At 48.8% G+C, this 16,990-nt stretch overlaps 1 protein-coding gene across 1 annotated transcript in view; it reads right to left on the minus strand.

The window, feature by feature from the left end:
* Positions 1 to 209: 209 nt before the first annotated feature.
* LOC137326871 (stomatin-like) overlaps positions 210 to 16,990 on the minus strand; it is a 92,076-nt gene continuing 75,295 nt past the window's right edge. Inside the window, exon 8 of the mRNA XM_067992252.1 lies at positions 210 to 3,731. Coding sequence (XP_067848353.1) covers positions 3,543 to 3,731 — 189 coding nt within the window. The 3' untranslated portion in view covers positions 210 to 3,542. The remainder of the gene's footprint in view (positions 3,732 to 16,990) is intronic.

Consider the following 16,990-nt stretch of genomic DNA (forward strand, 5'->3'; position numbering starts at 1 on the left):
TATGTCCCACCAGAGTTGGCGGTGGGCCTAGCCAAACTCTTCTCTGCTGGCAGACACTGGGGGAGGAGCCAGAGGCCTGCTGCTGCCCATAGAAGTGAAGGCCTTCACCAGAAGAGGTGGGGGGAGGGGGGGAATTGGGGCTGACACATTGATTCGAACAGTGGGGTGGGGTGTGGGGGGTAGATGAACTTTTTAAAATTTTGCTTCAAAAACCTTTTAATTGTCAGAATTAAAAATTAACAGTAAATTAGTATTAAACAAACCTTCAAGGCTTAAACCTCTGACGTAGATTAACCTTTGAGAACACTGGACAAGTCAAGGGCTCAGAGAGATGAAGCTACAGTTACATAAACACTTGGTAAAAGCTGACAACTAGTTCACACCCAGCTCGCGTCCATCTCTGTACCAGCTCCTGCACAAGTAATGTACAAGATGTAATTCATGCTGTGCAATGGCCATGTGCCACTCCCACCCCTAAACCTCTTTGCACAGAACAGGTGGTTTGAGGGTGGGGTAAGCTGTGCCGGTGTTGGCAGAGCCGGTGTTTATTTTGCTGGCCTTTATCTGTACTTACTAGCTTTTTGTCCGTCGCAAGCAGTGTTTTTTGATCAAAGGACACGCTCAGAGATGCTGCAAAGCAGAGTCATGGGGCAGAGGGGCACAATGATTTAATCCCACTGTTGGCAGTTGCCAATTGTAAACCAGACACTTGCCCATATGAAGAGAGAGAAAACACTCCGGGGCCTGATAAGGTCTTACTGGACAGAACTCTCACTTGTTGCAGTGTCGCTGGGATAAACCTGGCTCCCAATTGCACTTCCCTTCACAAAAAAAAAATAAAGGAGGGAATTACATGGTTTCACAGCTGAATAAATGTTCCAAAGCCAAGTAGTCTGTGAATATAGACCCAGAGAGAGAGACAGAGCTAATTAAGAGCAGTGAGTGAAGGGGATACAGGCCACAAAAGTCTTGCCGCTTGGACACATGGTGCACAGCAGGCCCATATAAATGAGCAACATCAAACAGTGCATGCTTCTTGGACAGTCTGTTGGGGTCGAATGGTTCAGCTTTTACATGAAGTGTACCATAGCCCAATTGCATGACTGTGTTGAGAAAGTAAAGGGGATCCTGTGGATGTGGTGGACTTGGATTTCCAGAAGGCTTTTGACAAGGTGTCACATCAAAGGCTACTACACAAAATAAGAGCTCAGGGTGGAGGGGGTAACATATTAGCATGGATAAAGGATTGGTTAGCTAACAGGAAACAGAGAGTAGGCATAAATGGGTCATTTTCAGGTTGGCAAGATGTAACGAGTGGAGTGCCACAGGGATCAGTGCTTGGGCCTCAACTATTTACAATCTATATCAATGACTTGGATGAAGGGACTGAATGTCTGGTTGCTCAATGTGCTGATGACACAAAGGTAGGTAGGAAAGTAAGTTGTGAAGAGGACATAAGGAGTCTGTAAAGAGATATCGATAGGTTCAGTGAGTGGGCAAAAAATTGGCAGATGGAATATAATGTGGGAAAATGTGAACTTGTCCACTTTGGAACAGAAAAGCAGTAAATTATTTAAATGGAGAGAGATTGCAGGGGTAATATTCTGGCATGGGTGGAGGATTGGTTATCTAACAGGAAGCAGAGAGTTGGGATAAATGGTTCATTCTCGGACTGGCAACCAGTAGCCAGTGGTGTTCCGCAGGGGTCGGTGCTGGGTCCCCAACTCTTTACAATCTATATTAACGATTTGGAGGAGGGGACCGAGTGTAACATATCAAAGTTTGCAGATGATACAAAGATGGGAGGGAAAGTAGAGAGTGAGGAGGACATAAAAAACCTACAAGGGGATATAGACAGGCTGGGTGAGTGGGCGGAGATTTGGCAGATGCAATACAATATTGGAAAATGTGAGGTTATTCACTTTGGCAGGAAAAATCAGAGAGCAAGTTATTATCTTAATGGCGAGAAACTGGAAAGTACTGCAGTACAAAGGGATCTGGGGGTCCGAGTGCAAGAAAATCAAAAAGTTAGTATGCAGGTGCAGCAGGTGATCAAGAAGGCCAATGGAATGGCTTATATTGCTAGGGGGATAGAATATAAAAACAGGGAGGTATTGCTGCAGTTACATAAGGTATTGGTGAGACCGCACCTGGAATACTGCACACAGTTGTGGTGTCCATACTTAAGAAAAGACATACTTGCTCTCGAGGCAGTACAAAGAAGGTTCACTCGGTTAATCCCGGGGATGAGGGGGTGGACATATGAGGAGAGGTTGAGTAGATTGGGACTCTACTCATTGGAGTTCAGAATAATAAGAGGCGATCTTATTGAAACATATAAGATTGTGAAGGGGCTTGATCAGGTGGATGCGGTAAGGATGTTCCCAAGGATGGGTGAAACTAGAACTAGGGGGCATAATCTTAGAATAAGGGGCTGCTCTTTCAAAACTGAGATGAGGAGAAACTTCTTCACTCAGAGGGTAGTAGGTCTGTGGTATTTGCTGCCCCAGGAAGCTGTGGAAGCTACATCATGAAATAAATTTAAAACAGAAATGGACAGTTTCCTAGAAGTAAAGGGAATTAGGGGTTACGGGGAGTGGGCAGGAAATTTGACATGAATTTAGATTTGAGGTTAGGATCAGATCAGCCATGATCTTATTGAATGGCGGAGCAGGCTCGAGGGGCCGATTGGCCTACTCCTGCTCCTATTTCTTATGTTCTTATGTTCTTAACTCTGAGGTACAGAGGGATCTGGGTGTTCTAGTACCTGAATCACAAAAAGTTAGTATGCAGGTACAGCAAGTGATTAGGAAGGCAAATGAAATCTTGTCATTTATTGCAAGGGGAATGGAATATAAAAGTAGAGATGTTTTGCTCCAGTTGTACAGGGCATTGGTGAGACCACATCTAGAATACTGTGTGCAGTTTTGGTCTCCTTATTTAAGAAAGAACATAATTGCTTTGGAGGCGGTTCAGAGAAGGTTCACTCGACTGATTCCTGGGATGAGGGGGTTATCTTATGAGGAAAGGTTGGACAAGTTGGGCCTGTATACACTGGAGTTTATAAGAATGAGAGGTGATCTTATTGAAACACATAAGATCCCTAAGGGGACTTGAAGGGGTAGATACTGAGGGGATATTTCCCCTTCAGAGAGACTAGAACTCAGGGCCACAGTTTAAAAATAAGGGGTCTCCCGTTTAAGACAGAGATGAGGAGAAATTCTTTCTCAGAGGGTTGTAGGTCTGTGGAACTCCCTTCCCCAGAGAGCGGTGGAGGCAAGGTCACTGAATACTTTTAAGGCTGAGTTAGATAGATTCCTGATTAACAAGGGAGTCAAAGGTTATAGTAGGTAGACGAGAAAGTCGGGTTGAGGTCACATTCAGATCAGCGATGATCTTATCAAATATCAGAGCACCCTTGAGGGGCCGAATGGCCTACTCCTGCTCTTAATTCATACGTTCGTATGAAAGGCCTGGTTCTCCACACCGCCCGTTACGACCAGCCGCACCTCCGATCCGCCGACTCCTCCCTCCTCTACGGCTCAGTTCCTCAGAACGGTTGACGTGATGTCGATCGGCAGTGGGAAGATGATAGTGGAGTTGCGTTCTGAAGCGATATCGGTCAGTGTCTGTAAGTAGCGGAGCTGCAGGGCAAACGGACTCTCCGACATCACCGTGGCAGCCTCTTTAAGGGCACGGGACGCATTCATCTCCCCTTCTGCAGCAGTCACCTAGGGCAACAGAGAGGAAAATGCAGAGCAACATTAGGAAGAAGCGTGGGCCATTCAGCCCCTCAAGCTACTCTGCCATTCAATTGATCTGCATCTCCACTCCATTTACCCAGCTGAGCTCCATAACCCTTGATACCCTCTCCCAACAAAAATGTATCAATCTCAGTCTTGAAAGCTCCAATTGAGCCCCTGCATCTGCGGCCTTTTTGGGGGAGATTTTCACGACCCTCTGTGTGAAAAAGTGCTTCCCGAATTCCCTCCTAAATGGTCCAGCTCTAATTTTGATCTATTCTTGATTCTCCCACCGGAGGAAATACTTTCTCCATATCTACTCTACAAATCCATTTAACAATTTAAACATCTCAATCAGATCACCCCTTAATCTTCTCTACTCAAGGGAATACAAGCCAAGTTCATACAACATGTCCTCATAATTTAACCCTCTAAGCCCCGGTATCATCGCAAGATAAATACCCCAGATCAGCGCCAGCGCGAGGGCGGCGGAGCGAGGCCCCCGGGCCGGCGCGAGGGCGGCGGAGCAAGGGCGGCGGGGCGAGGCCCCCGGGCCGGCGCGAGGGCGGCGGAGCGAGGCCCCCGGGCCGGCGCGAGGGCGGCGGAGCGAGGCCCCCGGGCCGGCGCGAGGGCGGCGGAGCGAGGCCCCCGGGCCGGCGCGAGGGCGGCGGAGCGAGGGCGGCGGGGCGAGGCCCCCGGTCCGGCGCGAGGGCGGCGGAGCGAGGCCCCCGGGCCGGCGCGAGGGCGGCGGAGCGAGGCCCCCGGGCCGGCGCGAGGGCGGCGGAGCGAGGCCCCCGGGCCGGCGCGAGGGCGGCGGAGCGAGGCCCCCGGGCCGGCGCGAGGGCGGCGGAGAGAGCAGAGAGCTTAGAGTAGCGATAAAGAGCAGTGACGGCGAGAGGCACAAAAAACAAAAAGGGAAAAAAGCAGCTACAATGATGTCAGCAGAAGGAACGGAGCTGATTGGTGAGTAACTGATGAGTTTTTTTTAACCGTTTAGTATATTTCTGTTGAGTTAGTAATCTAATAAATAGAGGCATTGCAGGGCACCTCAGTCTCATCGAATGCACATCCTGTGCCATGAGCTAGCTGCGCCCCTAGCCAAGCTGTTCCAGTACAGCTACAACACTGGCATCTATCCGACAATGTGGAAAATTTCCCAGGTATGTCCTGTCCACAAAAAGCAGGACAAATCCAATCCGGCCAATTACCGCCCCATCAGTCTACTCTCAATCAGCAAAGTGATGGAAGGTGTCGTCGACAGTGCTATCAAGCGGCACTTACTCACCAATAACCTGCTCACCGATGCTCAGTTTGGATTCCGCCAGGACCACTCGGCTCCAGACCTCATTACAGCCTTGGTCCAAACATGGACAAAAGAGCTGAATTCCAGAGGTGAGGTGAGAGTGACTGCCCTTGACATCAAGGCAGCATTTGACCATGTGTAGCACCAAGGAGCCCTAGTAAAATTGAAGTCAATGGGAATCGGGGGGAAAACTCTCCGGTGGCTGGAGTCAAACCTAGCACAAAGGAAGATGGTAGTGGTTGTTGGAGGCCAATCATCTCAGCCCCAGGACATTGCTGCAGGAGTTCCTCAGGGCAGTGTCCTAGGCCCAACCATCTTCAGCTGCTTCATCAATGACCTTCCCTCCATCATAAGGTCAGAAATGGGGATGTTCGCTGATGATTGCACAGTGTTCAGTTTCATTCACAACCCCTCAGATAATGAAGCAGTCCGAGCCCGCATGCAGCAAAACCTGGACAACATCCAGGCTTGGGCTGATAAGTGGCGAGTAACATTCGCTCCAGACAATGACCATCTCCAACAAGAGAGAGTCTAACCACCTCCCCTTGACATTCAACGGCATTACCATTGCCGAATCCCCCACCAACATCCTGGGGGTTACCATTGACCAGAAACTTAACTGGACCAGCCACATAAATACTGTGGCTACAAGAGCAGGTCAGAGGCTGGGTATTCTGTGGCGAGTGACTCACCTCCTGACTCCCCAAAGCCTTTCCACCATCTACAAGGCACAAGTCAGGAGTGTGATGGAATGCTCTCCACTTGCCTGGATGAGTGCAGCTCCAACAACACTCAAGAAGCTCAACACCATCCAGGACAAAGCAGTCCGCTTGATTGGCACTCCATCCACCATCCTAAACATTCACTCCCTTCACCACCGGCGCACAGTGGCTGCAGTGTGTACCATCCACAAGATGCACTGCAGCTGCTCGCCAAGGCTTCTTCGACAGCACCTCCCAAACCCGCGACCTCTACCACCTAGAAGGACAAGGGCAGCAGGCACATGGGAACAACACCACCTGCACGTTCCCCTCCAAGTCACACACCATCCCAACTTGGAAATATATCACCGTTCCTTCATCGTCGCTGGGTCAAAATCCTGGAACTCCCTTCCTAACAGCACTGTGGGAGAACCGTCACCACACGGACTGCAGCGGTTGAAGGCGGCGGCTCACCACCACCTTCCCAAGGGCAATTAGGGATGGGCAATAAATGCCGGCCTCGCCAATGACGCCCACATCCCATGAACCTATATTAAAAAAGTGGGAAATCCAGGATGCTTTCCGTGTCGTGGACAACCACAGGTGCAGGAAAGCGTCGTCAGCTGGAGGAGCTCGAGCTCCGGATTTCGGAGCTTGAGCAGCAGCTGGTGTCACAGCAGTGCATCCGCGAGGCTGAGACTACGTGGATAGCACGTTTCAGGAGGTGGTCACCCTGCAGCTTAAGAGAGTGCAGGCACTGAGGGACTGGGTGACCACCAGCCAGTCAAGGAGGACCAGGCATGTAGTGCAGGAGTCCCCTGAAGGCATCTCACTCTCTAACCAATATTCAGTTCTGAACACTGGTGAGGGAGAGGGTTCCTCTGGGGAGTGCAGCCAAAGCCAAGACCGCAGCACCATGAGTGGCTCAGCTGTACAGGGGGGCAGGAGAAAGGTCAGGAGAGCAATAGTGATAGGGGATTCTACAGTTAGGGATACAGACGGGCGCTTCTGCGGCCGCAGGATGGTGATTCCAGAATGGTATTTTGCCTCCCTGGTGCCAGGGACAAGGTTGTCACTGAGCGGCTGCAGAACATTCTGGAGAGGGAGAGTGAACAGCCAGAGGTCGTGGTCCATATCGGTACCAATGACATAGGTAGAAAGAGGGATGAGGTCCTGCAGGCAGATTTTAAGGAGCAGGACCTCAAAAGGTAGTAATCTCTGGATTACTCCCAGTCCCATGCACTAGTGAGTGTAGAAATAGGAGTGATGTGGAGATGCCGGTGATGGACTGGGGTTAACAATTGTAAACAATTTTACAACACCAAGTTATAGTCCAACAAATTTATTTTAAATTCCACAAGCTTTCGGAGGCTTCCTCCTTCCTCAGGTGAACGGTGTGGAAATGAAATTTTCGAATCCTTCGCATTTGAAAATCACAGAACAATGCCTGGTGATTACTGCCCGTTGCCAAGGCAATCACAGTGAGCAGACAGAAAGGTGTCACCTAAAAGGCCACCGAGTATACAAACCCCCCAAAAAAGAGAGAGAGAGAGAGAGAAGGAAGACAGTCAATGACCCGTTTATTAAAAACAGATAACATTTGTTCGCTGGTGGGGTTACGTGGAGTGTGACATGAACCCAAGATCCCGGTTCTCGAAGTTCTCAGCCGAGGGCTCAATTTCTGCCCCACTACCAAAATGGACCCCACTAGTCTCGCGGCAGACACAGAGGAATTCATCAGGAGAATGAGGCTCCGGGAATTCTACCACAAACCCCAAGATTTCAGCAGCGAACCCAATGAGACAATCAACAATCCGGAACAGCAGACAGAGGGATCCGCGGTACAGCAACCGAAGAGGAAAGAGTCTCACTGGACTCCTCCAGAGGGTCGCTGCCCTCAGCTTGACATGTATGCTCAAGCTGTCAGGAAATGCGTCCATGCCAGATTCATCAGCCGCACTCGGAAGACAGTCCAGAATGTCACCCGAGCACAACGCAACGCCATCAAAGCTCTCAAGACCAACCGCAACATCGTCATCAAACCAGCGGACAAAGGAGGAGCCATCGTCATACAGAACAGAATGGACTATTGCAAAGAAGCATACCGACAACTGGACAACCAGGAACACTACAGACGGTTACCCGCAGACCCGACCAAAGAACACACCCACCAGCTCAACAAACTGATCAAGACCTTCGATCCAGACCTTCAAAGCATCCTACGCACTCTCATCCCACGTACTCCCCGCGTGGGAGACTTCTACTGCCTCCCAAAGATACACAAAGCCAACACACCCGGATGTCCTATCGTATCAGGCAACGGAACCCTGTGTGAGAACTTCTCTGGATACATCAAGGGCATCCTGAAACCCATCGTGCAGGGAACCCCCAGCTTCTGTCGCGACACTACAGACTTTCTACAAAAACTCAGTACCCACGGACCTGTTGAACCAGGAACACTTCTCACCACGATGGACGTCTCGGCACTCTACACCAGTATCCCCCACGATGACGGCATCGCTGCGACAGCATCAATACTCAACACCAACAACAGCCAATCTCCAGACGCCATCCTACAACTCATCCGCTTCATCCTGGATCACAATGTCTTCACCTTCAATAACCAGTTCTTTACCCAAACACACGGAACAGCCATGGGGACCAAATTCGCACCCCAATACGCCAACATTTTCATGCACAAGTTCGAGCACGACTTCTTCACTGCACAGGACCTCCAACCAACACTATACACCAGATACATCGACGACATTTTCTTTCTATGGACCCACGGTGAGGAATCACGAAAGAGACTACACGATAACATCAACAAGTTCCATCCCACCATCAAGCTCACCAATGGACTGCTCCTCAGAATCAGTTTCTTTCTTGGACACACGAATCTCCATCAAAGACGGGCACCTCAGCACCTCACTCTACCGCAAGCCCACGGACAACCTCACGATGCTCCACTTTTCCAGCTTCCACCCTAACCACGTCAAAGAGGCCATCCCCTATGGACAGGCCCTGCGAATACACAGGGTCTGCTCAGACGAGGAGGAACGCGATGGACACCTACAAACGCTGAAAGACGCCCTCATAAGAACGGGATATGACGCTCGACTCGTCGATCGACAGTTCCGACGGGCCACAGCGAAAAATCGCGTAGACCTCCTCAGAAGACTAACACGGGACGCAACCAACAGAGTACCCTTCGTCGTCCAGTACTTCCCCGGAGCGGAGAAACTACGCCATGTTCTCCGCAGCCTTCAACATGTCATCAATGATGACGAACACCTCGCTATGGCCATCCCCACACCTCCACTACTCGCCTTCAAACAGCCACCCAACCTCAAACAGACCATCATTCGCAGCAAATTACCCAGCTTTCAGGAGAACAGCGTCCACGACACCACACAACCCTGCCACGGTAACCTCTGCAAGACATGCCAGATCATCGACACAGATACCACCATCACACGAGAGGACACCACCCACCGGGTGCACGGTTCATACTCCTGTGACTCGGCCAACGTTGTCTACCTCATACGTTGCAGGAAAGGATGCCCCAGAGCATGGTACATTGGCGAGACCGTGCAGACACTGCAACAACGGATGAACGGACACCGCGCAACAATCGCCAAACAGGAGGGTTCTCTCCCTGTCGGGGAACACTTCAGCAGTCATGGACATTCAGCCACCGACCTTCGGGTAAGCGTTCTCCAAGGCGGCCTTCGAGACACACGACAACGCAAAATCGTCGAGCAGAAATTGATAGCCAAGTTCCGCACCCATGAGGACGGCCTCAACCGGGATCTTGGGTTCATGTCACGCTACACGTTACCCCACCAGCGAACAAATGTTATCTGTTTTTAATATAACGGGTCATTGACTGTCTTCCTTCTCTCTCTCTCTCTCTTTTTTTTGGGGGGTTTGTATATTCGGTGGCCTTTTAGGTGACACCTTTCTGTCTGCTCACTGTGATTGCCTTGGCAACGGGCAGTAATCACCAGGCATTGTTCTGTGATTTTCAAATGCGAAGGATTCGAAAATTTCATTTCCAAACCGTTCACTTGAGGAAGGAGGAAGCCTCCGAAAGCTTGTGGAATTTAAAATAAATTTGTTGGACTATAACTTGGTGTTGTAAAATTGTTTAGAAATAGGAGGACAGAGCAGATGAATGCTTGGCTGGAGAGGTGGTCCAGGAGGGAGGGCTTTAGATTCCTGGGGCATTGGGGCCAGTTCTGGGGGAGGTGGGACCTGTACAAGCCGGACGGGTTGCACCTCAACAGGATCGGGACCAATATCCTTGCGGGGAGGTTTGCTAGTGTTGTTGGGGAGGGTTTAAACTCGCTTGGCAGGGGGATGGGAACCTGACGATAGATGCAGAAGGGAGAGAAGCAGAGCTGGAAATGGAAGAGAAAAAATTGCTAAGTGAGTTTGGAAGGCAAAGGAAACAAAGATTAGAAAATAGACAACAAAAAGTTAGGCAGTGCTTAATGGTATATACCTCAATGCAAGGAGTCTAGTGAATAAGGCAGATGAGCTGAGGGCACAGATAGACTCGTGGAAGTTCGATATCATCGCTATTACTGAAACATGGCTTAAAGAGGGGCAGGAATGGCAGCTCAATGTTCCTGGTTACAGGGTTTTCAGTCAAGATGAAGAGGGAGGTAAAAAAGGAAGGAGGTGGCAATTTTGGTTAAAGAACGGCGGCAGACCTGAGCGGGAGCAGAGGAGAGAGACCGAGAGCGGGGATAAAAGAGCGGCGGACTGAGGCCCGAGACCAGAACGGCGGCGGACCTGAGTGGGAGCAGAGGAGAGAGACCGAGAGTGGGGATATAAAGAGCGGCGGCCGACGGCCCGAGGCCAGAACGGCGGCGGACCTGATCGGATCAAAAACAACAACAGAAAACCAAGGAGTGACGTCACAGGACAGCAGGTAAGTGATTGGTTGGTAAGTATTACTGTTTTTTTTCTTCTCTAAATTAGGGCATTGGTTTAAACTAAGAGCTGGGAAACTAAGCAGCTTTTATAGCAGGTAGTTTTTTTTTTAGTGAACCTAGGTCCCTGGTATAGTTAACATTTTCAAATTTCAACGTAATTTAAAAGGGGTAACTAAGCTAAGGCAAGTCATGGCAGCAGACCTCGCACCCGTGATATGCCCCTCCTGCAAGATGTGGGAAGTCATGGACACTACCAGTGTCCCTGCCGACCATGTGTGCAGGAAGTGTGTCCACCTGCAGCTACTGACCGATCGTATCTCGGAGCTGGAGCTGCGGGTGGACTCACTGTGGAGCATCCGCGATGCAGAGAAACTCGTGGATAGCACGTTTAGCGAGTTGGTCACACCGCAGGTAAAGGCAGTACAGGCAGGAAGTGAATGGGTGACCACCAGGCAGAGTAAGAGGTGCAGGCAGGTAGTGCAGGGGTCCCCTGTGGCCATCCCCCTCTCAAACAGGTATACCGTTTTGGATACTGTTGTGGGAGATGGCTCACCAGGGGAAGGTGGCAGCGGCCAGGTTCATGGCACCGTGGCTGGCTCTGCTGCACAGGAGGGCAGGAAAAAGAGTGGCAGAGCTATAGTGATAGGGGACTCGATTGTAAGGGGAATAGACAGGCGTTTCTGCGGACGCAACAGAGACTCCAGGATGGTATGTTGCCTCCCTGGTGCAAGGGTCAGGGATGTCTCGGAGCGGCTGCAGGACATTCTGGAGGGGGAGGGTGAACAGCCAGTTGTCGTGGTGCATATAGGTACCAACGATATAGGCAAAAAATGGGATGAGGTCCTACAAGCTGAATTTAGGGAGTTAGGAGTTAAACTAAAAAGTAGGACCTCAAAGGTAGTAATCTCAGGATTGCGACCAGTGCCACGGGCTAGTCAGAGTAGGAATGACAGGATAGCTAGGATGAATACGTGGCTTGAGAGATGGTGCAAGAGGGAGGGATTCAAATTCCTGGGACATTGGAACCGGTTGTGGGGGAGGTGGGACCAGTACAAATTGGACGGTCTGCATCTGGGCAGGACTGGAACCAATGTCCTAGGGGGAGTGTTTGCTAGTGCTGTTGGGGAGGGTTTAAACTAAAGTGGCAGGGGGATGGGAATCGATGCAGGAAGTCAGTGGGAAGTAAAGTGGTGACAGAAACAAAAGCGCAGTAAGGGAGAGTGTACAAAACATGACCGGACAAATGGTCTGAGAAAGCAGGGCAAAGACCAAGGGAAGTCTAGATTAAACTGCATTTATTTCAATGCAAGAAGTCTGATGGGCAAGGCAGATGAACTCAGGGCATGGATGGGTACATGGGACTGGGATGTTATAGCTATTACTGAAACATGGCTAAGGGAGGGGCAGGACTGGCAGCTAAATATTCCAGGTTACAGATGCTATAGGAAAGATAGAGCAGGAGGTAAGAGAGGAGGGGGAGTTGCGTTCTTGATTAGGGAGAACATCACGGCAGTAGTGAGAGGGGATATATCCGAGGGTTCGTCCACGGAGTCGATATGGGTAGAACTGAAAAATAAGAAGGGAGAGATCACTTTGATAGGATTGTACTACAGACCCCCAAATAGTCAACGGGAAATTGAGGAGCAAATATGTAAGGAGATTACAGACAGCTGCAAGAAAAATAGGGTGGTAATAGTAGGGGACTTTAACTTTCCCAACATTGACTGGGACAGCCATAGCATTAGGGGCTTGGATGGAGAGAAATTTGTTGAGTGTATTCAGGAGGAATTTCTCATTCAGTATGTGGATGGCCCGACTAGAGAGGGGGCAAAACTTGACCTCCTCTTGGGAAATAAGGAAGGGCAGGTGACAGAAGTGTTAGTGAGGGATCACTTTGGGACCAGTGATCATAATTCCATTAGTTTTAAGATAGCTATGGAGAATGATAGGTCTGGCCCAAAAGTTAAAATTCTAAATTGGGGAAAGGCCAATTTTGATGGTATTAGACAGGAACTTTCAGAAGTTGATTGGGAGAGTCTGTTGGCAGGCAAAGGGATGTCTGGTAAGTGGGAGTCCTTCAAAAATGTGTTAACCAGGGTTCAGGGTAAGCACATTCCTTATAAAGTAAAGGGCAAGGCTGGTAGAAGTGGGGAACCTTGGATGACTCTGGAGATTGAGGCCCAAGTCAGAAAGAAGAAGGAGGCATATGACATGCATAGGCAGCTGGGATCAAGTGGATCCCTTGAAGAGTATAGAGATTGCCGGAGTAGAGTTAAGAGAGAAATAAGGAGGGCAAAAAGGGGACATGAGATTGCTTTGGCAGATAAGGCAAAGGTGAATCCAAAGAGCTTCTACAAATACATAAAGGGCAAAAGAGTAACTAGGGAGAAAGTAGGGCCTCTGAAGGATCAACAAGGTCATCTATGTGCGGAACCACAAGAGATGGGTGAGATCCTGAATGAATATTTCGTATCGGTATTTACGGTTGAGAAAGGCATGGATGTTAGGGAACTTGGGGAAATAAATAGTGATGTCTTGAGGAGTGTACATATTACAGAGAGGGAGGTGCTGGAAGTCTTAACGTGCATCAAGGTAGATAAATCTCCGGGACCTGATGAAATGTATCCCAGGACGTTATGGGAGGTTAGGGAGGAAATTGCGGGTACCCTAGCAGAGATATTTGAATCATCCACCGCTACAGGTGAGGTGCCTGAAGATTGGAGGGTAGCAAATGTTGTACCTTTGTTTAAGAAGGGCGGCAGGGAAAAGCCTGGGAACTACAGACCGGTGAGTCTGACATCTATAGTGGGTAAGTTGTTAGAGGGTATTCTGAGAGACAGGATCTACGGGCATTTGGAGAGGCAAGGACTGATTAGGAACAGTCAGCATGGTTTTGTGAGAGGAAAATCATGTCTCACAAATTTGATTGAGTTTTTTGAAGGGGTAACCAAGAAGATAGATGAGGGCTGTGCAGTAGACGTGGTCTACATGGACTTTAGCAAAGCCTTTGACAAGGTACCGCATGGTAGGTTGTTACATAAGGTTAAATCTCATGGGATCGAAGGTGAGGTAGCCAATTGGATACAACATTGGCTTGACGACAGAAGACAGAGGGTGGTTGTAGAGGGTTGTTTTTCAAACTGGAGGCCTGTGTCCAGCGGTGTGCCTCAGGGATCGGTGCTGGGTCCGCTGTTATTTGTTATTTATATTAATGATTTGGATGAGAATTTAGGAGGCATGGTTAGTAAGTTTGCAGATGACACCAAGATTGGTGGCATCGTGGACAGTGAAGAAGCTTATCTGGGATTGCAACGGGATCTTGATAAATTGGGCCAGTGGGCCGATGAATGGCAGATGGAGTTTAATTTAGATAAATGTGAGGTGATGCATTTTGGGAGATCAAATCGGGCCAGGACCTACTCCGTTAATGGTAGGGCGCTGGAGAGAGTTATAGAACAAAGAGATCTAGGAGTACAGGTTCATAGCTCCTTGAAAGTGGAGTCACAGGTGGATAGGGTGGTGAAGAAGGCATTCAGCTTGCTTGGTTTCATTGGTCAGAACATTGAATACAGGAGTTGGGATGTCTTGTTGAAGTTGTACAAGACATTAGTTAGGCCACACTTGGAATACTGTGTACAGTTCTGGTCACCCTATTATAGAAAGGATATTATTAAACTAGAAAGAGTGCAGAAAAGATTTACTAGGATGCTACCGGGACTTGATGGTTTGACTTATAGGGAGAGGTTAGATAGACTGGGACTTTTTTCCCTGGAGAGTAGGAGGTTAAGGGGTGATCTTATAGAAGTCTATAAAATAATGAGGGGCATAGATAAGGTAGATAGTCAAAATCTTTTCCCAAAGGTAGGGGAGTCTATAACGAGGGGGCATAGATTTAAGGTGAGAGGGGAGAGATACAAAAGCGTCCAGAGGGGCAATTTTTTCACTCAAAGGGTGGTGAGTGTCTGGAACGAGCTGCCAGAGGCAGTAGTAGAGGCGGGTACAATTTTGTCTTTTAAAAAGCATTTGGACAGCTACATGGGTAAGATGGGTTTCGAGGGATATGGGCCAAGTGCAGGCAATTGGCACTAGCTTAGTGGTATAAACTGGGCGACATGGACATGTTGGGCCGAAGGGCCTGTTTCCATGTTGTAAACTTCTTCTATGTTGTAAACTTCTTCTATGAAACAATTTCAGCTGTGAGGAGGAATGATATGTTAGAAGGATCATCAAATGAGGCCATATGGGTTGAGTTAAAGAACAAAAAAGGGGCAGTCACACTGCTGGGAGTGTACTATAGACCCCCAAACAGTCAGAGGGAGATAGAAGAGCAAATATGGAGGCAAATTTCTGAGAAGTGCAAAAACAGTAGGGCAGTAATTGGGGATTTCAACTACCCGAATATTAACTGGGACACAAACAGTGTGAAGGGTCTAGAGGGCACAAAATTGTTAAATTGCATCCAGGGGAAATTTTTTAGCCAGTACGTAGCAAGCCCAAGTTCTGGATTTAGTTTTAGGAAATGAGGCTGGGCAGGTGGAAGGAGTAGCAGTGGGAGAGCATTTTGGTGGTCGTGATCATAATTCAGTCAGATTTAGCATAGTTGTGGAAAAAGACAAAGATAGAACAGGAGTAAAAGTTCTTAATTGGGGAAAGACCAATTTTACTAAGCTGAGAAATGATTTAGCAAAAGTGGACTGGAAACAGCTACTTGAGGGTAAATCAGTGTCAGAGCAGTTGTGAGGGTTCAGAACAAACATGTTCCCACAAAAAAAAAGGGTGGGACTGACAAATCTAGAGCCCCCTGGGTGTCAAGGAGCGTACAGGGTAAGATAAGGCAAAAAGGGAAGCTTATGTCAGATACCGAGATCTCAATATTACTGAAAGCCTAGAGGAGTATTAAAAAGTGCAGGGGTGAAATTAAAAAGGAAATTAGGAAAGCAAAGAGAGGTCATAAAGAAATGTTGGCAATTAAATTCAAGGAGAACCCAAATATGTTTTATAAATACATTAAGAGCAAGAGGATAACTAAGGAAAAAGTAGGGCCTATTAGAGACCAAAAAGGTAAACTATGTGTGGAGGCAGAAGATGTGGGTTTGGTTCCAAATAAATACTTTGCATCTGTCTTCACAAAAGAGAGGGACGATGCAGAGATTGTAGTTAAGGAGGAGGAGTGTGAAATATTGGATGGGATAAACAGAATGAGAGAGGAAGTATTAAGGGGTTTAGCATCTTTGAAAGTAGATAAATCGCCAGGCCTGGGTGAAATGTATCGCAGGCTGTTAAGAGAAGCAAGGGAGGAAATAGCAGAGGCTCTGACCATCATTTTCCAAACTTCACTGGATACAGGCGTGGTGCCGGAGGATTGGAGGACTGCTAACGTTGTACCATTGTTTAAAAAGGGTGAAAGAGATACACAGAGTAATTATAGGCCAGTCGGACTAACCTCGGTGGTGGGCAAATTATTGGAATCAATTCGAAGGGGCAGCATAAACCGTCATTTAGAAAGGCACGGGTTAATCAAGGACAGTCACCATCACCATCCCTGGGTATGTCCTGTCCCACAAGCAGGACAGACCCACCAGAGGTGGCGGTACAGTGATATACAGTCAGGAGGGAGTGACCCTGGGAGTTCTCAACATTGACTCTGGACCCCATGAAATCTCATGGTATCAGGTCAAACATGGGCAAGGAAACCTCCTGCTGATTACCACCTACCGTCCTCCCTCAGCTGATGAATCAGTCCTCCTCCATGTTGAGCACCACTTGGAGGAAGCACTGAGGGTAGCAAGGGCACAGAATGTACTCTGGGTGGGGGACTTCAATGTCCATCACCAAGAGTGGCTCGGTAGCACCACTACTGACCGAGCTGGCCTATTCCAGAAGGACATAGCTGCCAGACTGGGCCTGCGGCAGGTGGTGAGTGAACCAACATGAGGGAAAAACTTACTTGACCTCGTCCTCACCAATCTCCCTGTTGCAGGTGCATCTGTCCATGATAGTATTGGTAGGAGTGACCACCGCACAGTCCTCGTGGAGACGAAGTCCTGTCTTTTCACTGAGGACACCATCCAACGTGTTGTGTGGCACTATCACCGTGCTAAATGGGATAGATTCAGAACAGATCTAGCGGCTCAAAACTGGGCATCCATGAGGCGCTGTGGGCTATCAGCAGCAGCAGAATGGTATTCCAGCACAATCTGTAACCTCATGGCCCAGCATATTCCTCACTCTACCATTACCAACAAGCCAGGGGATCAATCCTGGTTCCACGAGGTGTATAGAAGAGCATGCCAGGAGCAG

Source organism: Heptranchias perlo, chromosome 11 (assembly GCF_035084215.1).
Source record: "Heptranchias perlo isolate sHepPer1 chromosome 11, sHepPer1.hap1, whole genome shotgun sequence".
Taxonomy (NCBI): domain Eukaryota; kingdom Metazoa; phylum Chordata; class Chondrichthyes; order Hexanchiformes; family Hexanchidae; genus Heptranchias; species Heptranchias perlo.